Source organism: Scophthalmus maximus, chromosome 4, assembly GCF_022379125.1.
Source record: "Scophthalmus maximus strain ysfricsl-2021 chromosome 4, ASM2237912v1, whole genome shotgun sequence".
Lineage (NCBI taxonomy): Eukaryota > Metazoa > Chordata > Actinopteri > Pleuronectiformes > Scophthalmidae > Scophthalmus > Scophthalmus maximus.
Window position 1 is genome coordinate 11114734 of NC_061518.1, and position 26996 is coordinate 11141729.

The 26996-nt window shown below is 40.7% G+C and overlaps 2 protein-coding genes and 1 long non-coding RNA gene across 5 annotated transcripts; 1 reads left to right on the forward strand and 2 right to left on the reverse strand.

The window, feature by feature from the left end:
* Positions 1–8868: 8868 nt before the first annotated feature.
* Positions 8869–11199, reverse strand: LOC118302915. Its single transcript, XR_004790663.2, has 2 exons — positions 10200–11199; positions 8869–9710 (listed from the first exon to the last, which is right to left on the reverse strand). It is a non-coding gene; the product is annotated as an uncharacterized LOC118302915 (long non-coding RNA).
* caprin1a (cell cycle associated protein 1a) lies at positions 11173–18480 on the forward strand. 3 transcript variants are annotated; one of them, XM_035629442.2, is made up of 17 exons: positions 11173–11305; positions 12349–12483; positions 12927–12989; positions 13222–13308; positions 13567–13808; positions 13973–14055; positions 14624–14779; positions 14868–14920; positions 15041–15124; positions 15242–15403; positions 15929–16037; positions 16472–16536; positions 16712–16834; positions 17026–17185; positions 17372–17560; positions 17647–17753; positions 17897–18480. In XM_035629442.2, exons 2-17 carry the CDS (start codon positions 12349–12351, stop codon positions 17981–17983), a joined length of 1905 nt encoding a protein of 634 aa, XP_035485335.1. In that variant the 5' UTR covers positions 11173–11305; the 3' UTR covers positions 17984–18480. The 3 variants fall into 3 exon arrangements, with proteins under 3 accessions (XP_035485335.1, XP_035485334.1, XP_035485336.1); XM_035629441.2 differs by having other exon boundaries at positions 11237–11389; XM_035629443.2 differs by having other exon boundaries at positions 11237–11389; positions 16475–16536.
* A 180-nt stretch (positions 18481–18660) lies between these two features.
* nucb2a (nucleobindin 2a) lies at positions 18661–26409 on the reverse strand. The gene is made up of 13 exons (XM_035629445.2): positions 26253–26409; positions 25768–25908; positions 24717–24824; positions 24304–24436; positions 24044–24147; positions 23409–23594; positions 22769–22859; positions 22567–22625; positions 22396–22488; positions 21897–21986; positions 21649–21819; positions 20925–20985; positions 18661–20833 (listed from the first exon to the last, which is right to left on the reverse strand). Exons 1-13 carry the CDS (start codon positions 26271–26273, stop codon positions 20616–20618), a joined length of 1476 nt encoding a protein of 491 aa, XP_035485338.2. The 5' UTR covers positions 26274–26409; the 3' UTR covers positions 18661–20615.
* Between the last annotated feature and the right edge of the window lie 587 nt (positions 26410–26996).

The following is a 26996-nucleotide window of genomic DNA, read 5'->3' on the forward strand; positions in this document are numbered from 1 at the left end:
TAACCTATTTGAAGGATTTTGCACAAAAATAACTCCTTCTTGCTTTGAATGTGGGAAAGAAGTGGTGAATCCTGGCCCTATATCTTATAGAAGAGCAAGTTCGTAGTTTGCCGTGTCTGATACACGCATTTTTGTCATTGTTTTTTTTTTTCTACCTACAGCACAGCCACAAACGACAGCATCGAGGAGAGACCTTCGATACCATTTTGCTTGAGGGAGCTTTTGCTCACAGAGGAAGACGAGAAAGAAGGAAATGGGGTTTGGCATGTTGACTCAAGACTAAATTTCCCAGGAGCACTAAACGGACAGCTATTAAAGTTTAATTGCTCTCCTTGCCAATTGGAGTGGCTGTAGGAACACCGGTGGGGTACATTTTAGAGCCGAGGTGGAAAGAAAGCTGTCAAATTACACCCAAGGAGCTAAACTCACACCTGTCGCTCAAATGTTTTCATTATTTCAGAGTTACATGTGTCAAATTTAGAAGGGGGGAAAAAAAAGAACACACCATGATCCTGAGGAAAATCTCAGATGACAATAAGACTTAAAATTTCCGAACTCCAGCCCAGTTTCCCCATCGTCCCAAGAAAAGAAAAGAAAAATAAAAGATGAAAAAAGCAGAGAGTATCTGAGCTTTGTTTCTCGATTCTTTGCATAATACACTTTGATGGGTGGATACTCGTCCCAATCCCTGGCTCTTTTGTATCTGCAGATTACAAAAGGCCTGTTTCCAGCGCCGTGCAGGCTACCAAGAAGAGACTATCAAAGGGAAGGAATGGGCTTTCAAGTCAGGACCCTTCGATTGTGTTACAGATTGATTCCAGGTGAGGCAGCTTTGGGAAGTTCAGCCGGAGGAAAATTGCCCCTCCGTGCAGTGCCTGCGAGAGGCAGGGAGGCTTCACGGTTGGCATGGTGCTCCGGAATTCCAATACTACTCACGTTTGGTGGGATTTCTGAGGGATGAATGCTGGGCCTCAAAAATCTTGTTGTGGTTGATTGCAGTTACATTAAAAGCTAAGCCCAGACCCCCCCCCAAAAAAGAGGTATACCGAGTGTCTGGCTGTTTCAAAAAAGCACACTGAATAGCTGGATAGCACCACAGTCTGCAGACAATAATTGCCAATATAATGTTCAAAACATCCCTTTGATTCGCTCATGAGATAAGTCCTGGATTTCTTTTTCAAAACAGACATTTTCCAGTCCCACTCTGGTGTTAACGTGATTTTGAAAATGAGTGGTTCATGTTCTTCTTTTTCACACATGCTATTATGGCAGGAAACTATCTCAAGGACTCCTGGCAGAGATGTGCGATACACATTTGAACAGACGGGGATCCTTTAAGTAGAACATTGCACAGCGTAGCCACATAATCTTTTGTTCTATTTTGAATAACACAGCACTGATTTATTATCCTTCTCAGACCACACTCACTGGAGAAAACTAGCTTTTGATTATGTGGACATGAATCAATACAGATATGACTTGCTGTCCCTTCAACTCATCGCTTTTGGGGGAACAGCATTCTTCTCTGTGGATCAGAGAGAGCTTTTCAGAGGAATTTGACCGACCATCATCAGCTTTATCTCCTTTTGATATACTAGTAGCCTCAGAGCCAGAGTCAACTGTACAGCTACACACTTTTTAAAACAAGTCCTAAAAAGAGACTAAAGAGTTTCACATGTACGAGTGCTGCTGTGTGTCTTTTCTGCGAACGTGACAGATCCGATCTGTGCCAGGCCACGTGTGGGAGGGACACTTAGGTGGAGACAGGGCTGAGCCGTTGCACAGCAGTGCCAAGCCATGGCATTCTGCATCACTCACCTGTCTGGCCAAAGTGACCGAGACAGGGAAACACGCGCTCATGTTTTCAAACTGGGCGAAAATGTCGGTCCCATTTTACTTTTGGGGAATTTTGAAGCTGGGCAGTAAAAACAGTCTATTTTAGCTTTCTGTTGCATTGGATGAAGGCCTCCGGCATGTGTTGTGATTATATATATACAATATTACCATATAGGTAAAGACTTCCTTTCCTTCTTGAGCATATTTTAAATCAAAGTCGTTTTATTTATCTCGTTGTCTAAGCCTTTATCAGATAGCGACAGTAAAGGTGGACAGGACATTCGGGAAAGGAGTAAGTCATGAAGTAAATAGTACACCTGGCATTTGGGACCTTGAGGTAACCACCCTCACCACTCTGCTAATGAGTTGACCGCAGTCATTTCATTTTTACTGTGCATGTTTGTAACAGCTCCAATCTGTGAAATCACTCAGTGGAGATGCAGAGAAAAGTCAAGAGGGCTGTTTGGGCAAAATTGTATTTTAAAAGAGGGCGAAAAGACCGTTTCTACCTTCACCAAGCACTGAGCCCAACAACAAAGAGGATCCTGCCGCCCTTACACGAGGCCACACAGAGCAAATAAGCTGTTATTCCACTGTTGTTTGGAAGGATTGTGAAGAGATTGGTCGAGTAATGAAAAGAAAATAGAAGTGATGTTCCCATGACGGATATGGAAAACTAAATTGAGAGGAGCTGCTCTGTCAGCTTGGAGTTCACACCTCTGGTCCCACAGCAACAAACTCCCCCACCACACCCCGCCCCCACTCCCCCATTCATCCTTCGTCCTCATTGACTCACCCTTTCCAAAGAAACTGATCTGGCCTACAGGCCCATGCGCTCATGTCCTGTCGAGGATTTGTTGATTTCTCTAATCACTGTTCCAGCTCCGCTTGTCTTTGTTTGTTTTGTGGAATGAGTAGCAAACACAAGCGTTTAAGATAGTCCTGTGGAACAAAGAGAAGAGAACTGCTGGAGGACACTGAGCTCTTGATTGCATCTGTAAGGTCACTGTAATTACTGTGTCCTGCGTGCTTTTGTCCTGAAGTACGCTGGAACAAAATTATGTCAAGTATAATTATAGATGAGTTTTCATTTGGAAGCTGGGGGTCGGTGTCAAACATAACGTCCGCGCATAGAATGTGCAAAATTAATTCTAGCCTGTTAAATTTGGTCAACGTGTGAGTGGAAACGGTTTCTCGTCATTTTAAAGTCGTTGTAAGAATTTGGGATGATGAGTGAAGGGAGAGTTCTGGTGAGAATGAAAACCATGAGGAGGAGGGAGCGCTGTATTTACACTGGTCATGGTCTTCTTTCTTCACTGACAGGAGGAAACAAGCCCTGCTGGCTATCTGCATAGCTTGGCCTTATTTCACTGACAGACGAGTCTGCATTCTCTGAAGCCCTCTCTGTTCCTCCTGTGGCAGTTAGTGTGTTTAAAACCAGAACCACAGCTCCGCTCCTATACCGAGGAACCCAGATGTGTACCCCCTGACCTCCGAAAATGTTTACTGATATGAACCGAATGGGCATGAGGGAGGCCTTACCATATTTTATAACCAAAAGACTGTTGTTGTTTTTATTGAGTTCATAAAACTTGCATAGAGTCACAGTTCATTTTCAGATAACGGGGTCTCAAATCAAAGAAAAACACTGTTACCGACTGGACAGGGGCAGAGGACATCAAAGGCCCGTGCACAAACTCCAAGCATCACTACAGTCTCCACTTTCCCATGCAGATAGAGAGCAACGGGAGGGATGAGCCACAGCTTGACAAAAGTCAAAGCAAGACAAGCCAAACAGATGTCATGTTTTACCAAGATACATACGGTCCGTGGATATGGAGGCAACTGCAGCGCTGTGTGCTTATTAGTCTTGTTAGAGTGAGGCAACAAGCCTGACAGGCAACAGATTAGCAAGTAAGAAAGTAGCAGGTTCCCCAACTGCACAGCACAGTGTTGGGATAATGGGATAAGTGGACACTTATTGAATTAAAAGATTATTTTGCAAAAGTGCTATATGCTTTATGATTAGTAAAACTAACTTGTTATTTAATTTAGTATATATTATTATATCAACATTGAGAAGATATTGATGGTTTATACAAAATTCAAGTTAAAAACAGATATGCGATCCGGGTGCTGTGTTTATAGCAGATGCGAATTTGCAACACCCATCCCTAGAAGAGCTTTTATGAAAATATTATTATTCATTTATGTAGTCATCTGAGAACAGCTTGTCTGCTTGCTTTTGCCAAAATATCTCATGTCGTAGGTATTAGAGGGCTTAATTTATCGAGAAATCTGTCACCAGACTTGGAACATTTTTTTGTTTGTTTGTTCAATTGGCTCAACACGAACAAATTTGGAAAATCTTGCTCACCGTGAATTTCAAAAGTCAATTTCCAACTCTGGCGCTAACTCACTCCAAATTCCAGATAGCTCATACATTTTGGAACATAACTGGCGGTGGGGCTGCCCTTTAAAAGTCCTGCTCTGTTATCAGTTTTAAAAAGAAATGTTCAGGGTTGTTTTGTTTTTTTACCAGACTTAATAAACTAACTTAATTTAAAGGTTGAGGAAAGGAAAGTTGCCAAGTTCAATTTTCCATGGCTTGTTTTTCTCTACCTGCCTCACAATGAATGCACAGTCACACCACCACCAATACCACTTGATCTGCAGCTTTAACTACATAATGAACTGTTGTGCCTCAGATGTCAGTCGCACACTGTCTCCCTCTCGATGTTTCTCTGGCTCTATGTCTCTCCACAATATCTCTTTGGACTACTATCATTCACTTTTAAGCAAAAAATTATGTCTAGGAATTGCTTTAATTTAATCTAATTACCTATTTCATAGGACCAACATCATTACTTGCACCTTATCTTCACATTAGGTTAGACAGTGTATTATGACACATGTATTAAGATGAGTAATCTTCTTGTGCCACTGAAATTTGTTCTCATATCTTTATTTTACTCTATTCTATTGAGTATTCTTTTCTCATTTTGACTTTTTGATGCTTTAACAAACAAATTTGCCCAGCTTGGAATCAATAAGGTTTCATACATATTGACAAGAACGTCATTATATAAATGATTGTATACTTTTTCATAAAAACAATGTGACAGGATCATAATTAATGATTAAGAGGTAGAATATGTGAAACAAAAGAAACATCTATGGGACACAATGCCACGATTTAGGTTCATATTCAAAACCTTTTTCTAGTTGGTGATATGTTATTTTACATTTACAGTTTTAAAGTTAGTGAAACTGAAAAAGGATAGAACAAGAATGCCACAAAAACAACAACACTGTCAACACAAAAACAGTGTAAGACAAATGACATGTGGTACAAATGATAGTTTATGATTAGGAAAAAATCTGTTATGTTACATTACTGCTATATACATTTGAACAATTAGGTTGTTTTCCATTCAAATCTTGACGTCTGGCACTCTAACCAATGATGTGAGAACAGCAGTGACGTACAGTGATTGAATAAAGGGGAGTTTTGTTTTTAGAAATGTTTCCACAAGATCCCTGAACGTGTGCCTCTTTTCTTAACAGGCAATTTTACCCAGGCACGTGAGGCAGTGTCGTGATGACAACAGGCAAATGTGAATACACACACGCAAAATATACACAAACAGCAAAGCATAACATCACATTCACCATAGAGTACTGGCATAGCAACATGAAAAAAACCACATGAGCTCCTGTGACAAAAATGGATATTTTTTTCTGGAATTGTTGACTAAACTCAGTCTCGGTCACCAGTGTATTCGCTGTGCTTCTGGTACTCTTCTTACGGGGTGTCGCCCTTTGCGTGGCAGTGTGTGTTTGTCTGTGATGGAGTCTAAAGGCACTGGTTACTCTGTATAAATCCACATACTGTGACAGATGCCTGGCGCATAATGTCAGAAGCCTGCCTTTTCTTAAAAGCTCTTCAGGCTCAATCTAGAGTCTGACCTCAGATCATCCGCAGAGCACCTGCCACATCAGCCCTTCATCACCGCCACGACGCCCACTCACTCACCAGCTCCGAAGCTGGCGGGTGAGTTATGGAGCTGGACAGAATTGTACACAGCGCTCCAGCAGCAATGAGACAGCAAGAGATGGGTGGGAAGGACAAAAACACAGCTTCATGTTATTCCCATCATTTGAAATAGCAATCAAAGCCGATCTAATTTAGCCGGTCTGTATAATTGAGGTCTTTAGGGGAAACGCTGACAGGCTCCAGATACTCTCTCCTTCTGTGCAAACATCTCACAAGAAGCACAGGGAATTCTGGGACGTGGGGAAGCCATGACACACACTTTTGTTGAGGATGTTAACCAGACGTCAGCCGCCTGTGTGTCCCGATGTTGCATGAATACTTATAGGAAACAAGCATGCATAATATCAGAGCTCTGTCCTCACTCATTTAAAACAGTCGCACGTTTGTCATTATCCAGGTCTACAATTGTTTGTTTAAGCTCTGTCTTGACATGTGATGAATGTGTATTACATTTCTTATTTAGGTACTGTGTTTCCGAGCCAGTCCTGTCAGCTGTTCTGCATACGTCCTGCCTGTCCTTTTATATTTTTGATATGAGCGGGTGCTCTTTAAGATCAATTAATAAAGCTTTTTTATATTTACTCTCAATGTACGGTTCTATTCTTTTAAGTAATAACCTAACTAAATATTTAATAAACTCAATCTCTATAGTTGCAACACTATACTAATTTTTTAAAGGATGTCAAATATTTTTGTGTCCATACACAGTTAGTGGTTGATACCATCTTCATGGTCAGGCTGCCTCAAAGTATGATTCTTGTTTGACTTGCTTGAATGAAACATTATTCTCTCCACATCTTCTTTGTTTTGGTTTTTCAGAGGGGTTCGGCCTAATCTGAGATAACAGTCAGTCTGAAACTCATCCACAACTTTGAAACACACAAATGGACAGTGGAGGTTATTGGCCCTGAGTTTGAGTTTAGATTTTCATCGAAATTGATTTGAATCCAAACGCAGAGTAAACATGACCAACTTATCTCATCATTTCTGATGAGCATCTTTATTAAAATTCAGCATTTGCCTGTTTTGACTGTGTGTAGCTTCTTAGTGATTTCATTTTTTTCTGATTTGATATGTATAACTTCCGGTATGCCATCAAAATGTAATCATATTCCTAATCCTTGCAAAATTAACATCTGCGTGCTGGCTTTTGAATATTCCTCTCAAATGTTATACTCAAAATCTGAAGTGTGACATACATAATTACATTTTTAGCACTTCTATTCAAGTTAATATTTCAGTCTCAGGAATTGATCAAATAAATCAGAAATTACTTGATGAATATGAAAGAAAGTAATTATTATTTAGTGGTGATCTTTTTTTCTACTTATTATGTAGCTGGAGGTGGAGAGCTGCCTTAACCATGTCCATGACTGACATGTTATTCCAAATCTAGTGTCAGACATGGTCAAAAAATTAAGAACCTCTGTTGGTGTTTCGTCTCTGAGCTGGCTTCCCATGATGCCTTCATGGGCTTCGGGCTCTGTAGGACAGAGGTGCCGTGTCTGCTCTGGTTTCACGCTGTCAGATAACATCAGTTTGTGTGTTGGATTCCTGTGACTGAGCAGACCAGGTGAGTGATGACCCAGCACTCATATTTGGGCTTCAAGAGCCAACACTAGTCACGCAACACAGAACAAGAAGTCAAAGGTCATAGTTTACCTCCTCATTTACTTCGCACCTCACAAAGAGAACAGACCACCTTACAACTAAACAACAACCTGAAGTAAGAAAACATATCACTTTTATTAATTGTTTGAAATGAATCATTATTTTTTGATTTGGTGAGATTAGTTACCGCTGAAATCAGAGCTGGCAATTCATTGTTGTTTTCTTACCTGAGATGTTATGGATGGTACGTGCAAACACACATGCAGGACAGAAAGAAAGAGAAAAATAAAACAAAGACAGTTGCATTTGTGAGCAACCTCCATCTCACCTCACGTGAACAATAATATCTGTATCTGACAAATAACAAAGACTGATTTGCATTGGAAGTTAATAAGCATTCGAGTGCAGCAGAGGAGACATGCGATCATGTATCCTATAGGTAACGGTAAACTTAGGTATAATTTACTGAGTCATTTCTGCTGATAACCTCAGCTTTCCATTAACTTTCTCTGATGATCCATATTTCTATCCAAAATACATTCACTCAGGTCTGGCCTTTATTCAGATTTGTATGTTGATACGCGCTTTTCATTTTTTGACAGAGCCATGAAATGAGCTAATTGTTCCTGCATTGTATTTTTTTGCAAAGCGGATGTTCTGAATTGAAGCTGTTAAAATCATGTCATGAAATCTTTAATTAAATGACTTCTGTGCGGGTCTCTGATGCAAATCAAGAGCTTATGATGAAAGAAAAACTACACATGAAAACAATTGTCACTGGAAAATAAACTTCTGCTCTGTCTTCCAGAGCAAAGTTGGTGACTCATAAGCAAATATAATTTGTATTTGTTATTTATATACATATATATTTCACATATGTAAATGTTTTGAAATACATGCAAATAATTGTCATTCATTTTCACATTCACATTAATAAACACATTTATCTTTTTCATTTGACAATATGTGACACACCAGCTGTAAACAACCAATAAAAAATGAACATATTCTATTCTACCATATACACAGAAATGTACTGTATAGTGTACGTGCGTGTTCATCTTCAGAGATATACTCAAAGTAAAATATGTACATATTTATGAACATGAAGGTTAAGGACAGAACTTTGTGTTGAAACATTGGTGTGTTAATTATAGAAACATTCACGACTTATTTCAAAATTTAGTCATATTACTTGTATGTACCTTTCACAGATACCATATGTTTCTTGGACCTAATGGAGCTATGAAAAAAACTTCATACTAATGTCCTGATTATAGGTCTATATCTTTTTTTTATACAGAAATTAGTATCTGTTTGGTTTCTAATCAATGGGTATATCAAAAAAGGATATGATGCGATGCTTTTACATTTTTTATATTGTTTTATATTAAAGATAGAGAAAGAATTTTAATTGGACAGTAGGACAGAGACATTTTGTGAGGGACTCAAACCATTAGAGAGAATCAATGACCCTGGTTCTTTTGAGAAAACAATGCATTTGGTTTTCAAATGCGACTGGACTGGAAATACCAATCATCACAGATTATCCCACACTGCACGATAAATAAATCTACCCTTGAACCACACTCCAAAATCAAACCTCAATCACATTAATCCCAAAATGCATGATGGTGAATAAAATTCTGTGGCTGGAATAATGATAATGATAGTTGTTACGTGGAGATGCTTGTTATCTGTCTGTTACACATGTGGGTCATGAATTATTAATGTTGCCCAACTAATTCAAGTGAGGCTGTAAGTGGAAAAAGCCCCTCACCACCGAACGAAGTCTGGAAACAACCAAGAACCTGATTTCACCTCTGTGTTTTTGGTTAACAATCACAAAATAAATCCAATTTTGAGATAATGGCAGGGTAAATAAAAAATATAAAGAAAAGGTCGTGGAGGAAAACATACAACAATCCATAGTATGAAAGGGAGAGTAGAAACAGAGTCAAGGGGGATCAGAGGGGTTGCAGATGAATCCTGCGCTTGCCTGGGCTCCACTACAAGTGGTCTGGGACCGAAGTGTTTGTAGGGCTCTTGTGGTTTTTCAGCCAATAAATCCTCTGCACATATTTAATCCAGTCAGATGTGCTGCAGGAGAGGAGCACTGAAGGATGTACACCCATTACTCAGCAGCCCACATCAGAGAGAGGAGCTAGAGCTCCGTACAGCCGCACGTCCCCAGTTACAGGCATACCTGACATAGATGGGAAAAACAGACACAGGGATCATAAAGGAGGTGTGAAAACCGAGCGTGAAAGTTCATTGAGAAGCTCTGAAGGTTTAATAATGCTTATCTCATACGCTGTTATTTTTACCATAAGATACAAAGCGTGAGAGGTCTGAGCTTTCACTTTTTGATCTCTTAAAATTAGTATGCTTCTGAATCCTCTGTTATACAGCCAGAATGGAATGAAACCATTAGAGTTATATGGAGTCAATGGAGTGACAAAAATATATAAACTCTGCTGAGAAATGTCTAAATGCAAATGTTTATAAGTTGCATATGACTGTTGATGTAAAAAACTTTCAAGTAGTGAGTTTTGAATGTGTGGGTTGATCTCAAGACACAGTATTAAATCAGCACTTGTTGAGTATTAAATCATCACTAGCATTATTAGTGTACATGTGTACTGGGTAATGTTTTGGCCTGGTAGTATTTATGTGTTGCAAAATTTTACGCTACCTAAATATCTGAAGAAACTCCTGATCTGTCCTTTGCTTTTCCATGTATTACACTTGCTGCTTTAAGAAGTTACAACTGCTGTGCACATCACCAAATGGTTGCTAACTCACTGAAAGATACCAAAAAGACAGAGAATAACATTAGAAAATCTGACAGCATCTCAGTGAACACACATCAGAGGACTATCTAGGAGAGTGGATACAGGATTTAGCTTGAAGATGGTTTTTCAAAACATTTTGAGACACCACTTCAAGGAAAATGGGTCATCTGCGCCATCTACTGCTCAAGTTTGGCTATTACTAAGTGTAGTTTTTTTCTTATAGTCTTTATATGTCCTCCAAAACCATCTTCGATTTATGTGTACCCGAGATTTAACTTTCCTCTCTGAGTTCAGATCAAGGAGAGATCATGGGATTGGGACCAGGGGACTTTCCTTTCTTCAAATCGTTAATTTACACTCTAGACAATAAATCCTCTGCATTTCTAAAAATGATGCTATTCCACAAAAGTTGGTCTCCCGTAATATTTGTGTTCACCATCAAGAACAAGCATTCAAAACAACAGTTATTTACATTATGGAAGCTTTGACACAAAGGAAATGTGAAGATGTTTTCCGTAAACTAGCCCTCACCTCCTGTCATACCACACATGCCTTGACATCTGGAATTATTAGATTATCATTATTATTAGTATCATTATTATTATTATTATTATTCCTTATAACATTAAGGAATTACATAAAATAGAATAAAACAAACAATACAGAGGTACAACAAATGGAAAGTATCACAGCGCTGAGTATTAAAAGCCAATCTAAATAAAAATCGTTTTATGGTGGGAATTAAAAAGTGTAAATTCCTACAGAACAGTTTTACAGTTAAAACAGATATAATGAAAGGGGGGGGCAGTTCTGGTGCTGCAGCAGCAGCAGGATGACGACACCTCTTCGTTTTTTTTTTTTTTTACAGATTCTTTCCTTTTCTGTCAGGCGGTCTCGAGGGCAGCACGCAGGGGTCCTTGTAGCGGATTCCGTTAGCCTCGCAGCAGCTACTCAGCCGTCGGCCGGTGTGAGCCTGAGCATCCTTCTAGAAAAAATACCACCGGAGGTAAAGAAAAGATACGGACTTGCACTCACACAGTTACCGTTCAGTCCGACACAGGGGACCTCTTTGAAGACAAAGAGTATAAAGGTATGGATTTGTCGCCGCCACCGACAACAAGTAGCAGTTGTAACAAATCGTCTAGAATGATCTCGTCGCACAGAACCCAGTCGTCGCAGCGTGTCGACGAGGCTCTTTGTTGTTTCTTGTTGACGGTCGAAAACGTCGAGGAAAGTCTCGACTTGTGCATAAACCTCGAGGAACTCTTTCTCCGTGTCTTCATATTGAGTTATTTCAACTGTCCTCCGGCGAAGTCGGCGCATGAGCCGCGTACATCGTAGCTAGCACGCTAGCTCCGCAGCTAACAATAGGACGGGGAGATTAGGAGCAGTGCTCCTCGCTCAGTCGTTTTACTTTGATCTGAAGGCCTTCATTTAAAATCCGTGGTCACCTCATGGCTGATTTGCTTTAGCGTCTTTGTGTTTGTTTGTGATTGCCCCGGAAACTACAACAGCATCTGACGCCGCAGTAATCAATGTAATGTCTCTCAAGCCCGGGTGGAAAAAAAAAAAAAAAAGGGGGCCTGGTTTGCTCGATCACGTCGACATCGCTTCCTCTGGATTTGAGTCAACTTTCAGTGACCTCGGGCTAACCCCGGACAGAAAATGTGTTAAAGTTAAACCAGAACCTGTCTAGTGCATACTAACGTCACACAAAGTCAATAATATATAATCCTGGGTAACCTATGAATCCTCCACTGGCCTGAATGAGAGCAACATACAGCCTGCAAATATATATATATATATATATATATATATATATATATATACACACACACATACATACATAAAATCTCCCACCACCTACTACATCAGCTAAAGAAATTCCTGGAGAACGATCCGAGATACTGCACATGACGTGTTTTAGTACAGCTACTGTTTTCCCCCGTTGTCAGAAAGTGTCCTCAGTGTATATTCCCCGGTGCCTGTCAGCCCCGTCAGTGGTGGTCCAGGAGAGTAGAGTCGTAACCTGTTCCTTTCCGCCCACAGATGCCTTCAGCAATGGTTGGCAACAGTGCTGTGCAGTCTGCCAGTCCAGACCTGGGAAACGGAAGTCATTCTGAGGCCGTGAAGCAGATTATTGGCGTGATCGAGAAGAAGGTCCGCAACATGGAAAAGAAGAAGGTATCAGTAGATTTTTTTCAAATTAAAATGGGTTGTCGTGATATTTTTTCTTAAGGTGACTGGGAGATTTGTGTTTTGTTGCTAATATATTGTGGCAGATGTCATCGAGCTGTTTGTAATCTACATGGTGTGACATAATCATCACTCTAACTGATTTGGGAGAACACAGATCATCTTAATTTTCTATGTACATATCCACATAGTAGCCTGGTCAGGAACATTCATTTAATTACAATGTTGAAAGTTTGCCCCACACAGCAGACAACAGCAACCCCCCGCTCTGTCAGTCTTGGTTACAATCATATATCTTCATCATAGTTTGTCCTTAACTTGTGTCTGGAAAATAATCGATCTTCTCTGACCTTCACACTCAAAACCACATTTGTAATCAAGGTTGATTTCAACCCAAACTCTGTCCTAAATGTTTGTCAATATTCTTGTAGTCCAAACTGGATGACTACCAGGAAAAGAAGAATAAGGGAGAACGACTGAATCAGGATCAGCTGGTAAGATAAGACACACTGCAGTTTGTACACAATTTTATTTTGTTGCTGTATGCTAATGTATGAACTCAAGAAATCATAAACACCTATATAATAATGAATGACAAATAACACACATACTTCTGTTTTTCTTTTCTTTATCAGAATCCCATTAGTGTTGTCATATGTTCTAGTAAACAGTGCATCTATATCTATAACTGAACCCACATTTTGTCCCCCCCTGATGTACCTGAAGGAAGCCTTGTCAAAGTACCAAGAGATCATCTACAATGTTGAGTTTGCTCGAGACTTGCAGAAGAGCTTCCTGGCAATGGGCCAAGAGGTGAGACCGAGTTACTATAAGTGTCATATACTGGTGATTGGATCAAACCATGTCATCATTCACTTTAAAAGGTTTTATCAGTATGTTATGTCTCCTTAGGAATATTTAGTGGCAACTACAATGCTAGCAAACTTGTTCTCAGTCCTTACTAAAGCAAATTCTATATTGAGATCTGGTGTAAGTTGGCGTGTCGTATTTCTCCCATTTCCACGATTTGATGTCCAGGATGAAACTTCACATCTGACTTTGTGTGTTCAGGTTCAAAAGGCGGTGAAAAAGTCTGCGAGACGGGAACAGCTACAGCGGGAGGAGATGGAACAACGGCGGCTGAGGACCGTTTTGGAGCTTCAGTTTTTACTGGACCAGTTGGGCGACGACAGTGTCAGACAGGACCTCAAACGACCTGATGCCTCTGGCTCTCCTCTGCTCTCGGACGCTGACCTCACATCCCTCGATGAGCTTTACAAACTGATGGGACCTGATAGGAACTATGATGTCAGGTATGAGGGTGCTCTGTGATTTTGCAGTTTCACAAATATTCATGTGTGCATAAGTTATGTGCAGTAGTAATACCTGTGAATAGCTGCATTGTTTTACCTGCTCATCATGTAAGGATATTGAAATGCCACCAAGCTGTGTATTTATCCTTCTTGGTTACTTGCAGGTTGACTGACCAATATGAAGAGGCCTCAGTACACTTGTGGGAACTGCTTGAGGGCCGAGACAAGGCTGTGGCAGGGACCACATGTAAGTATTTTGGTGGCTTTTAAGCCTCCACCACACAAACTCAGTTGATCATATACAATTGCTTCTGGAAGTATTTCACACACTTTTGTGCTTTAGGTTTAGTTGTAAATGGTTTAAATGTCCATTTCTGCCCACCAATCTACTCCCAATAATACAATGACAAAGTGAAAATGTGACAGGGAGATGCTGTCTGGGGGTCACAAATGGCTTTGAGTCCCAAGAATGACATTTTTAACTCATCAGACCAGAGAATGATTTTTCTCTTGCTCTCAAAGTTATTAAAATGCTCTTTGGCAAACTCCAAGCAGACTGTCATATACATTCTACTCAAAGTGGCTTCCATTTTGCCATTCTCTGCAATTAGGATTGATAAAGGGCTGGTGAGATGGTCATCCTTTTTCTAAAAACACATTTTCATCTTGTCATTGTTAGTCATTAAGTGTAGATTGTTCGCAACAATGGCTAGTTTATCCACTAATGTACAAAATGACTAATTTCTGGAGGAACTGTTTGCTAATGAATAAGCCCTACTTTTATTTTCTGACTTGTCAAACCATATTTGTTCCAGATAAGTCACTGAAGGACACTCTGGACAAAGTGCTGCTGAGTGGTTACTTTGACAGAGCTCACACTCATCAGAATGGGACATGTGAGCAGGAAGAGGAACAAGAGGAGCAGCCTGTGGTGGAGGAATCTAAGGCAGAGGAGCAGCTACCAGAACCTGGTAACTAAAAACCCTGTAGCAACAAATATGTGTGTTAGTTATTTCTTTGACCCAGAAATAAAACTGTCTTCCAATTGCGTTTCTCCAGAAGGAACAGCTAGTGAGACATACACACAGCCAATTCAAGTGGAAACCACAGAGGTGAGATTTCTACAAGTGTTGCATAATTTCTAAAATAATAAAATAATAAATCACACAAATCAGCATATTTCTTCAGCTGCGTTTGTTTAATTCTCCATGTTTTTTTTTAATGTGTTATAGTTTGTAAACAGACAGTTCATTCCAGAAACTACGTACAGCAGTCCTGACAAAGACCAGGTGGAGGAGTGGACAGTGGAGGCTCAGGTTTGCTGATACACTGTTTCACAACAGTCCTTAATGCCACTATGCTGTTTCTCATACTGACTGTTGTATTTCTGTGTTCTCTTATGTGCCTGTCATGTGTATCTCTGCCTTGAATAGCTGGTGAATTCCCTCCAGCACCCGCCTCCTGCCCAGCTGACTCCAGAACCAACTGTGACTGTGAACCATGTCTCTCCCTCTCCAACCCCTGACCCGGTGGTCAGAAAGCAGGCAGTGCAAGACCTCATGGCCCAGATGCAAGGGACATACAACTTCATGCAGGTGAGAAGGTCCAGCAAATTCTGTAGTTTCCGGCTCAGCGCTGTTATCGATGGACACTTGATGTGTTATTAGTGCATTGAGACAACTCAGTAATTCATGCAGTGAAATCTTTGTCTACTTTCACATGGAAGTGAAGGTCAAGCACGTAGTCGGGTATAAAAAAAGGAATCTGTAGAGTGTGCAGCCAGGGTCTTGTCGAAAGACAAATAATGCTCATTTGTGGGGTACTTTAAAAACTTTTTTTTATTAAATTATTATTGTCTCTCAAAAATAGAAACAAACATAACAATCAATAGGGTAAAACAAAGAAATGAAAGCGATTTACAAGATGATACAGACTCAGCCATCTTTATTTCCTCGGATGCTCCATTTAAAACCTTGAGTAGGAAAAATGCTCGCTGCTGTAGGACATTGGACCCAGATCTTTCAGTTTAAGAGTAATGTCCCAACTCACCTTAGTTACCACATTGCCTCTATATCAGATCCTTGACCCACAATGTATTTGTTATTGTTTGGTCGTCCTAGGACTCTGTGTTGGAGTTTGACGGCCATGCTCTGGACCCAGCCATCGTGTCTGCACAGCCCATGAAGCCCGTGCCGACTGCTGACCTGCAGCAGATGGGCTGCCCCTCAAGTTAGTGCCCGTCCATTTACTTTTACTCTGAACAGATTGTATTGTTAAGGTTCTGGATCCAGTGACTAAATGTATTTGTGAAATGAAGCCACCAAGATGTAACTGAAGTGTAGACTTTCAGCTTTAATTCAAGGTGAATATTCTTCAATGACTAAGTCGATCACCTGAATGAGGAAGCTGAGCATTTGGTGATCCCATTTCTTTTGGGCCTCTGAAAATTGAGGGAAGATGTGTCAAAAATAAATAACAAGTGTACACTTCAATCAAATTCTGGTGGCTTTTTATCAAATCAATTGTGGTGGTGTACAGAGACAACATTTATTATTGTGTCAGTGTTAAAATACCTATGGACCTGACTGTATTATCCTAAAATTGAACTAGAGGTGTATTAGTTTCTGAAATCCTTCTCTCTCTTTTTAAAATTTTCTTCAAAGCAGCCCTTTCAGAGTCCAGACTTCCTCAAACAAGTGCAGTGTCGGGATCACAGGAGTCCTCACAAGTAAGTGAGAATGGAAGCCCAGCAGGAAGCAGTGAGCAAGACTTGGTTGTTTTGTTTTGCTGAAGGGGGAATGCATCCATTTATGAACAAGAGTAGTTCAAGTTAAATCTTGTTTCTGACCTTCCTCCATCCTTGTTTCCTTGCCTTCCAAATTTCCTCCTTCCTTCCACCCCAGGCTGCGATGTCTGAGCAGTCCCCCGCCCCATGTTCCCTGTCCTCGGCCTTCCCACCCGTCTCCAAACCTGCCCACACTGGAGGCATCAATGTCAACGCAGCGCCCTTCCAGTCTGTGCAAGCGGTATGCTTTCTTTCTGGCTCCACAATATAATGGTGGACACATTGGTGCTACTCGTTCAAGTACAATTCGTGGAAGGCAACAGTTTGAACGCCTGCATTTCCCAAACCTAAAATAACATCTTTCTCCCCAGACATTCTGCTGTGATTGAGATATTGTTTTGATACAGTCTGAAATCTCTTCTTCCTCTTCAGGTATTTAATATGAATGCACCTGTACCTCCAGCCACTGAGGGCCAGGCAGACCCTCTGAAGCAGCCCAGCCAGTTCCCTGGTGGCTATGGACATGGCTTTAACAGCCAGTCAGAGAGTCCTGTAGACCAGCCTGACATCCCACAGGAGACATTACAGTCAGGTGAGGCTGGAGCTTTGGCCGATTGCATTTCTTTAAACCAAGTAGTTAACATACACTGGACAAAATCTGTTGAAATTGTTTGGAACCATTTCTAGTAAATAATAAGTGTAAAAAAATATCAAAACTCACATCACCTACCACCCAATCATAGACATAACGTCTTCTGTATTGTTTGCTGCTGTCCAGCTGTAGGTGGGTTCCAACCCCAGGACCAGGTAATGCCCCCAGCAGGAGCCAATGAAGAGCCCTCTCCAGGTGCAGGGTTTGGACAGTCGGGCCAGTCCTTTTACAACAGCAGGGCTGTGCCCAGGCCCGGGCCCAGGAACACACGTGGCATGATGAACGGATACCGGGGCTCCTCTAACGGATTTAGAGGTACAAGCATCAAACAGTGTTTTGCAGAGATACAATTGTGATGTGGTTTAATTATTTATTGTAATGACACGAGACATGTTCTTCAGGTGGATATGAAGGCTATCGCCCTCCTTTCTCAAATGCTGCCAGCGGTGGTTATGGTCAAACACAGTTTAACACGTCCCGGGACTATTCTAATGGCACCTACCAGCGGGTAAGGTTCTTTTCAATAAAAACGAATTAGTGTACCCAAAAAAAGCTAATGCAATATTTTATCTGTTATCCATGGATAATTGTCTTCATATTTTAAGATTTGTAAGATTTGTAGTTATGGTAAATCCTTGTTGTTTCTTCAAGGAGGGATATCAGCAAGGCTACAAACGGGGAGCTGCCCAAGGACCTCGAGGTTTGTCTCGAGGTAACGCTCAAGCAATGCGATCCTAAAGGATTCCAAGGACCGTCAAGTCGCGCCACGTTGAACATTCAGGATTTTTGAATGTGTTTGCCCCAGTTCACTTTTCTAACAATGTTTTATTTCTCATTGGTAATCCTATTTTTTTAACTCCTGGCCTCCTACTATCAGAGTCACTCTGCTTCGGTCTGTCTAGATCCTAACACGAAATGCTGAACTTCACATGTAGGATTATCAGCATGTCTGTGTTGTCAAACAACAAATAGATATTCCTGTAAACTTGAAAGATTTCATTAATTTATTTTTTGTACAAAATAAATGCAAAAAATACCCTGCCACTGTCGATCTAATTACATGAGAATGATTTTCTTCTGCCCAGTGCGTTCAGCTACTCTTTCCTTTAGATCTAACAAGTTTCATAAAGGCATCTATTTTTTTTTGTTTTTACCCCAGTCACCTCTCATGCAATCACATCTTTGTACGCTGATGTTATTCATTGAGACTGTTTCAATAAAGTTATGTTCTATTAGTTCCTGCTGTTAATTCTGAATGCTTTCACATTCGTTTGGTTTAGTTGTTTGATGTTGGTAGTGGTTTGGTGAGATTTGTCTTTCTTGTCACTGAGCCACATTCTGATTCACTGTTTTCCATAGTTCTGTGAAAGTTCGATAGTTTTCTCATCAAGTGATCAAACTAGTTGCACAACCTGAAAGGTCATAACTCTTTTATTATTATGGACGGAGGTGTACAGTACCACCAATTTTATCCAGCAGAAAGCGATCAGAAACATTTTGTGCAAATTTATGGTGCAGTATTGTTTCCAAGGAACACTTGGCACAAAAACAAATGACATGGAGAGAAAATAAAAGTATCCCTTGTCAAAAATGTGTATAAAGCTAAACCACAGTAAGGCAGAGCTGTTGTTTGACGGGATGCAAACAACGCCTTCAGTAAGAAGGGGCAGTAAGTTGATGCCTGTTGGCGGCGGACACAGTCTGCCGGCAGGAAGAAACCACAACATAACGGGGAAAAAGCAGCACATTGCAGCAATTATGTGAAGCTGAGCATTTGTCACAAGATGTGCCTGCTATTCAAATTGGGACCAAGTGCCAAACAAATAGATGTGAACTGAACGAAACAAGTCAGTTGTTTGAATGTTACTGCTGCATTTTCAATGTGACACTGGTAATAACCCCTTTTATAATAATGAAAAACATTCCAATTATCTGAAATAATTTTATTTTTTTGGGTCTATATCCTAATTGATAAAATGAGCTTAACATCAAAACAGTTTTATTAAGCAAATCAAAAATCATTAAAATGATCAATTATGATCAACTCATGAATAAAACATGGCACATACACGTTTGTGTATGAATGAATGTCCGGACTCTAAATGCCCAATATGCTTCAACAGAAAGTGTATTGTGGTTTTACAATTTATTTGCAGGGACATTGTACCTGGAAGCTAACTTTATTTTACACTTAAGGTTGTAATTAATTTAGGGGAACATGTTTATAATTTGTAGGGTGATTTCACAGCCATCTTTATTTGGAGAACCATGTGTCTTTCTTTACTTTAACAACAAAGCTGGAGGAAAGCAGCTGCACTGTGACCCAAAAATGTCCGTTATGAAAAATGTTCCTACCTGATTGCCTTCTAGGTATAGCACACATTTTCTACAGTTGAAAAAACTTGAGAAAATCTGACTGTACACAAAGAGTGATGTTTAAAGATCGGGTGACCATTAAGAAAGTAGCAAAAGTTTTGGTAAAATCATTTCTTGACAAAAATAAGAGGACAGAGAAAACTTGTGTTCATGCAAAGGCTTCTGATTCAAAGATCGTAATATTTGTGGATAGTGGCAGCTGGAGATCTAATAAAAAAAAAAATTTAACAAAGATCTGACGGAAGCCTCGTAGATCATAATTATATGACACTGCCTGTTTCTATCAAGAAGTCCTTTTTGGGTGAAATCGTTTCTGTTTCTGTCAAAATGCTGCCTACTAGTGAAAATTGTAATAGTCTCTTTTCTTTCAGGCTTTATGCCATAATAGAAAAATGTTGCACTCAAATACTATAAAAATCCAGTGAAACATTACACCACAAGCCACACATGTAAACTAATCTCTTTCTAAATGTTTCAGGAAAACCATAACCTTGTCAAGTCAGAAGATTTAAGTCAAACTGACAACATTTATATTACTTTTTACATCTCATCCCTCTCAGCAGCTGCACCGAACATTGCACTGAACGCAACAGGCTCTTCGCATCCTTTCAGTTTGTGGAGCCAGTGGCATTGTAGAGGTTCTGTACTTTGAACAGCAAACAGCAGGTCAACCGTTCAAACAAATCATATTTTTGAATTATGTATTACCAAACATTCTCAATCATTTCTTATGTCATCAAACACAACTAAGTATGCACATTGTAGGATGCACGTTCTCGGTTGGTCATTTTACTCTTGTGATTCTGTAATGCAATCCAAAGATTTCAGTTATTATCAAGCACTGGCATCATTCAACAGGGATTCTGTCTGTGCTACTTTCCGTCATCATCACGTGTGCAAGTCATTCTGGTTAAAGAGGCCTAATACTCAGGAGGGACGACTCCTCTGCACACTGGAGTGGAGGCGCTGCCAAAGTCTGGTTGTGCAACTTCTGTTATGGCAGGTTGTGCTGGCCTTGTGCAACTTCCTGGTGGCCCGGTGGCAGATCGTGGTGCGTCTGGGGGAGGCCGTGCTGAGCCAGGTCTTGATTGAGTTGTTCATAGTGTTCCTGTTGTGGATCTTGAGGAACGTGGTGTGCAGGCTCGTGGGCCTCTTGCTCAGGATGTAACTGATTGTCAACTAGATGCATCTCTGGAATATCATTTCCTTCAACTGCAGCAGATACAAAGTTGTACATTGTCAGAGCTCAGCCTGTAAAAATCAACTATCAAGAGACAAACAAAATGGTGCAATCGAGACTCACCGTGAACCTCAGGAGGGGGCTCTACTTTCTGTGATTTCAGCCGCTCCATGTGATCGACTGCCTGTAACAGTGGAGTTTAACAAAAGATGTTCTTAAATTTGTTGAGTGCACACAGTACTGTGGACAGTCACGGTTATTTGATAATTTATTTTAAAAAACATACTTCAAGGAAATTATGTTTTAGTAAAGAAAGTGTTGTCACACTGAGATTCCAGCTACAAAGGGCAAAGCTGGTGTCTTGTTACAACTTACAGGTTTGAACAACCTACAGCATCAGTTTTGGATGTGGACAGTTTCGTCATTCACGCTTAGAGTAACTTACTACAGCAAGCCGTGTCTGCACTAATGCCAAGTTCACAATACACAATTTTTAGCCTGATTTTCAATTCCCCAGATTGGAGCCAACTCGGTGTTCGATCGGCAATCACCAATCACAGTTTTTAAACTTCTTCAAAGACGCGATTCAAGAGGCTTGCCAACACATCGCCTCTTCTGACTGGATTTCTAGCAGGTTAAATATGTAGACGAATCAGCGACAAATACAGCTAATTAAATGCAGGAGTACGGCACAGTTAGAGGTTTTCTCCAGGTGAAAGAATCGTGTAGTGTGCAAAACTCCTGATCACAAGACAACAACCCGTAGCGTAGTGTGAACTGCACAGCGATCTGAACACTTTGAAAGTTGTGTAGGCTGACTTTGGCATAAAAAATTGTCGCTGCTCACCTGTTGCAGCTCTATCTTCTGTGCGTTGAGCTGCTCCTGTTGTTTTTCTAGCTCTTCTCTCTGTTTGTGGAGGTCATCAGCTTTCTGGTTGAGGTCCTCTTCCTGCTGCGCAAGGTGCTCCTCAAACTCCCTCATCTCTTCGTCTGTATAAGCCTGGTTCTGCTCCAGGGTCTGAACAACAGGGGTACCCATTTATTAGTCCTGCTTATTTTCAGTTTTGAATGTCTGTTAAAGATATTGCGTCTCACCTCCCAGCTATCGGGCTCCAAGAATTCTTTTTTCCTTGTTGCAACCAGGAACTCGTCTAGAGAGACCAGCCTGTCTTTGTTAGAATCCACCTATGAGGGAGGCGAGAGGAGAGATTTTAGCCAAGATTTTATATTAAATTATTCACAGGCAGAGTCAACACACAAAAGATGGATGGATGGGGGGGGGGGGGGGGGGTCGTCTCTGTCGATGTGAAGATGTAAAGCCAGCCCAGGTTTTAGTTTTTTCTGCAGTTATGTAAACAGCTTAAACAGACTATGATATATATAACTGCTTTTGAATTGGTGGCACTACTGTCCACATATTAAAAATGTGTCCTTGTGTTTTACTACAGACAGAATGCAGCAACACTCCATTAAATGTATTGTTTTAACTTACAGTTCCCTGACAAAGTGATGAGCAGCATCAATAACTTTTTAGGGGGATGTAAAAAGCAACAATCCATAATTAGAAAATCTCTGTATTTGTCTCTTAGTGTACCTCGTTCATTACATGTTCCCTCATACGTAGCCTCTCTTCCTCCATCTCCACCATATCATCCTCTTCGTTGGTGGGATCATAGATTTTTTCCAACTGAAATCACAAAGACTAACAGTCAGGGCAAAGATTGTTCACTAGAACATTAGACATTTTCAGACGTCATGGATTTACCTCTTTGGTGAACAATGCTTCCAGCTCCTGTTCATCAAAGAAGCTGTCTCCGTTGGCATCTGTATTATAAAGAAAGGAAAACAAACAATGGTTGGAAAAATTACACAATTTTCTGTTATATCTTAAGATAAATATTATGTGGTACTGAATGAATGAACATCCCTTCAGTCTTTTAACAGTTACTGGATGAAAAAGTTCTTACCGTGCAGTTTGAAAAAGGTCTTAGGGTCAAAATCTTCAGGGTCCAACCCGTCAGCATCCTCCCACACCTCCTTCAGCTGATTCTGGCTGCCCTGCAACATGGAAGCAAGATAAGAATTGCAGTTGGATTCCATTAAAAACAACAATTTTTTTTTCCACATTATGGTAAACACACACACACACACACACACACACACACACACACACACACACACACACACACACACACACACACACACACACACACACACACACACACACACACACACACACACACACACACACACACACACACACACACACACACACAGAACACCAGAAATCTGCACCAAAAATAAAAGCAACATGACACAGGATGGGAGGAGCTCCTTTTCATTGGCAGGAACAAAACATGTTGTCTTTGCACCTCAGCCTAGTTGTATACTTTCTGAATTTGCGAGTACACAAGGGTTGGTGTGACATAAATTTTGTTATCAGAGGGTGTACATGAACGTCTTTGTGCGGACGTCTATGCACCCACCAATTGGTTGTGTTAACTATGCACAAGGTCCACACCAAGAGGACTTCAAGCGGAACATAAAGAAGCATAATGAGGACAAATAGGTGCTCGGTACTTTATTTGATGCTTGAGTCAGACTCACTGGGTGGTTAACTTTAGGGTGGTCAGCATGCTTCTTCTTCATCTCCTCATAGTGCTCCTCCTCCTTCCTCCTTTCCTCCTCATCCAGTGTTTTCAGGTGTTCCTGTCTGTCGTGCTCTTTCGTCATTTCATACTTCTTGAAATCCTCGTGTCGTTCTTTGTCGTAGTTCTCCAGATCCTTAGTGGCCTTAAAGCACGGGGGGGAAAAGTTGAACAAAAGGTTAGAAATGTACCTTGATTCAAATCAACAATTAATATACTGCAAACATTCTGTATTTTCATGCTGGAAACTAAACTTAACCATAGTTTATACCATAGTACTGAAAATCAACTTGTAAATACTTAAAGCATACGAGCACTGTGAAAGAATTAGTCAGTTATTCTGGTCACTGAACTGCAGTAAAATGTGTTTTTGGTATCTCACAGTATGATATGCTTACTCCTGTTTTATTGTATCTCTACTGCAGCACTCCACCTTGTCAAGACTTAACATTTCTCTCTTAAATGTGTATTTTCCATCTTCCATGTGTATGCTGCTCGATTACTTCACTAGAAACGTCAGTTCAATTTAGTGAATAGTGTGAACACGGCCTTCATTTGACATTTTTCATAGCACGGAGTAGCAATGAGATTTACCGATTTGATGAGTCGATCGAGGTCGTCCACTTCAAATGTGTGAGGGTTCATGTGGTTCAAGTACTCAAACTGTTTCAGCAGAGCCTGGTGGTCCACCGCAATATCTATTCAGGGAGCAATTGGTGGCATAAATAAACATGTATAGATATACAACTTTGCATTTTCCTTATAATATATTGAACTCAATTTAAGTAGTAACATCTTCTTTTGAATTCAAATCAAAATGAAATACGCATTTTGCATTTTGTCGCACAACATACCATTCCCTCCCTCAATGTCTTGTTTGGCCTTAATCAGGGTTCGTAGTCGGTTCACCTCCTGCCTCTTCAGCTCATCCAGTTTTGTTCTGACATGATGGCTGACAAAGTCCAGCTCTTTGGCAAGCTTGCCTTGCTGTAACATGTCAGAGGAATAATGCAAAAGTTAAGTGTCATTCACACTTGGAGTTGTGGAATCACATCTAGTGAAGATGTTAATAAATCACACCTTTACGTGTTTTTAAAAATATGTAAGTCTAATGGTACATTGGTGGAATTTCAAAAAAATTATATTTCCATTCCCCCAGATTTATCACAACCCATAACTTACTGTTTGTAGTAATGACTTACAAACAGCTTACTCGCAGAGACTTTTCACCGTGCTACAAAGACTAAAGAAAAGAAAGGGAGGATACCTTGATGTCTTCCATGTCTGTGTTGTGGAGCTTTTCTCTGAAGTGCTGATCCTTCTCTAGGAAATCAATGACTTCCCTGAGGTAGCGGTCATAGTGGAGTCCAGTGTCCTTTATCATCAAATGTCACAGATAACACCAATTAATTCTACAAAAGATCATCACTTTTTGATTTTATTGTTTATCATATTACTTCTCGTGATAACATGGAATTATTAGCACCTGAGTGAGAATATTTTTAATTTCATGGGCTACGTCTACTGACCAACATAATAGATCCTCTGTCCAGATATTAGATGTAGAGATAACATGTTACGTCATGAATTCCTATAAACTGTATTACTCTCTTCAGATGCCATATTATTCTGTAACTGTTGTTATTGTCGCCTCTAGACAGAGTCTACATGGTCGTTGTTTGAGCTGTTGAGCCACTGTGTGAATATTTAACATGAACGACAAAGCCTTCCTGAGGCTGAAATCAGTGACTCCAGTCTGTGCCCTCACAAAGCTACAACCTCTGGAGCTGTTGTACTGATGATGCAACTGATTTGAAGGATAAAAACCTTTGAGCAAAGCATCTGATTGAGATCATCTAACTGTAGTGAAATTACACGTCAGGCCATCTCCTCATTTGAATGAATCCAGGTGCCTTGACAACAACTCACTTATTTACTTCCTTACTACACAGCAGGTACAAACCAGGACTTACGTGCACAGTATCAGAGCAGCAACTAACGAATGAGCTCATCCATTTCAGTCATTTACTGAACAGATTGAAAAACAGAGGAAAGTCCCCTTACAAGTCACCACTAAGACCACTATACTTCTTGAATCTCTTCACTCTCTGTGTCCAGCTCCCGGCAATGAAATGATACAAAAGAGAAAAACTGGGGGGGAAAACAACTAACATTACCAAAGCCGGAGCAGAATCACCTGCTGTTCAATCTAATACCACATCTGTTTACTTGATGGACTCCAGGCCTGACTCCCCACGGCTGTAACACATGTGACCAGGAAACAGGCTTGATGGAGTAGTTTCGTTCGGTCTCCTCACCACACTAGCTGGGGGCTCCTCGGGTTGGCTCTCCGGCTCTTTGACTTTGGTCTTGTCCATACTGATGGGCACTGCCTCTGAACACAGCAGCTGGAGCAGCAGCAGGACCCAGCTGGTGCGAAGGGTCCGGCTCCAGCACATCTGGGCGGACGAGGACATTTAACGAACGTTAGGGAAGATTTATATCTCACTGTGTCATTCTCATTGTGCAGTGTCTCACGGTAACGCGTCCCCCGGGCAACCAACGAAGTTCAAAGCAAGTATCCAATTCCGAAAGCACGTTTAGCTTCGTTGTATAGGTCAAACGTTATTGGCCATGTAGCTAATAATATCCAGCGGAAGCTTTTAGCTCTGCCACTGATAGATTTAGCTCATGGCCGTCAAGCAGCGCTACGCCAGGCTGTCAGTCTGTGAGCTAGTGTTCGTGTCATGTCACAAGCTTCACTGACAAACCAACATGCGCGTGTGTCACTTTGTATACTGACTTTATTTAGAATCCCGGACATCACCGCGTCTGTTTTGTTCCCCGTCGGCAGCTAAGCTAGCTCGCTCCACAGCCTACCGTGCTGACGGCGAGAAAGGGGAAGCGCTCACCGCAGTGGTCACTCCAGCTGTCCGTCAAACGGACCAGCAAGTTGCGTTGCACCGAATCGTACGTGGCGAGAGGAGACGACACGAGTGGGCGGGGCCCCTCGTGGTTCTTATTGAATCGGGAGCAGCCATTGGACAGAGAGGAGGTCAGGAAAAACATCTAAGACAGGTACAAGTAAAGAAAGAGACATTTAAAAAAAAAAAAAAAAAACAACGGTAGAACTTTCCAGTGTTTTTCTCAATGTATTAGATGCTTTTCCATGTTATTTCTGATCGATTTATTTGACTTACATGAACTTTATGGACAAGAATAATCTGCACATCACATTCTTCTTTTTCAATTATTCCAATCTCTAAAATGTGGAGGATAATGAATTCACACTTCTATAAATGTATTTACTATTTTACCATTTATCAAATACCACTACGATACTACAGTGTAAGAATACTTCAATACAGGTAAAACAATCTTCCATTTCATATTTCATATGCCTTCGAGGGGCAGGTCTCGGAACGAGGTAGAGCTTCGGCCCCAGAGAAACCGTCTGCCTGCTCCCCGACTACGGTCTGGACGACGGGCAGTAGATGAAAAGTACTGTTCAATGTAACATAATATGAACATTTCACTAAGTTTACCT

Coding starts and splice junctions, on each gene's coding strand:
- nucb2a (XM_035629445.2), bottom strand. CDS start 26,273: ATGTCCGGGATTCTAAATAAA. Junction 22,626..22,768: donor GACCTTTTTCAAACTGCACG/GTAAGAACTTTT, acceptor TTTATAATACAG/ATGCCAACGGAGACAGCTTC. Junction 21,987..22,395: donor GGGAACATGTAATGAACGAG/GTACACTAAGAG, acceptor CCTCCCTCATAG/GTGGATTCTAACAAAGACAG.
- caprin1a (XM_035629442.2), top strand. CDS start 12,349: ATGCCTTCAGCAATGGTTGGCAACAGTGCTGTGCAGTCTGCCAGTCCA. Junction 15,404..15,928: donor GGACATACAACTTCATGCAG/GTGAGAAGGTCC, acceptor TGGTCGTCCTAG/GACTCTGTGTTGGAGTTTGA. Junction 16,038..16,471: donor GCAGATGGGCTGCCCCTCAA/GTTAGTGCCCGT, acceptor TTTTCTTCAAAG/CAGCCCTTTCAGAGTCCAGA.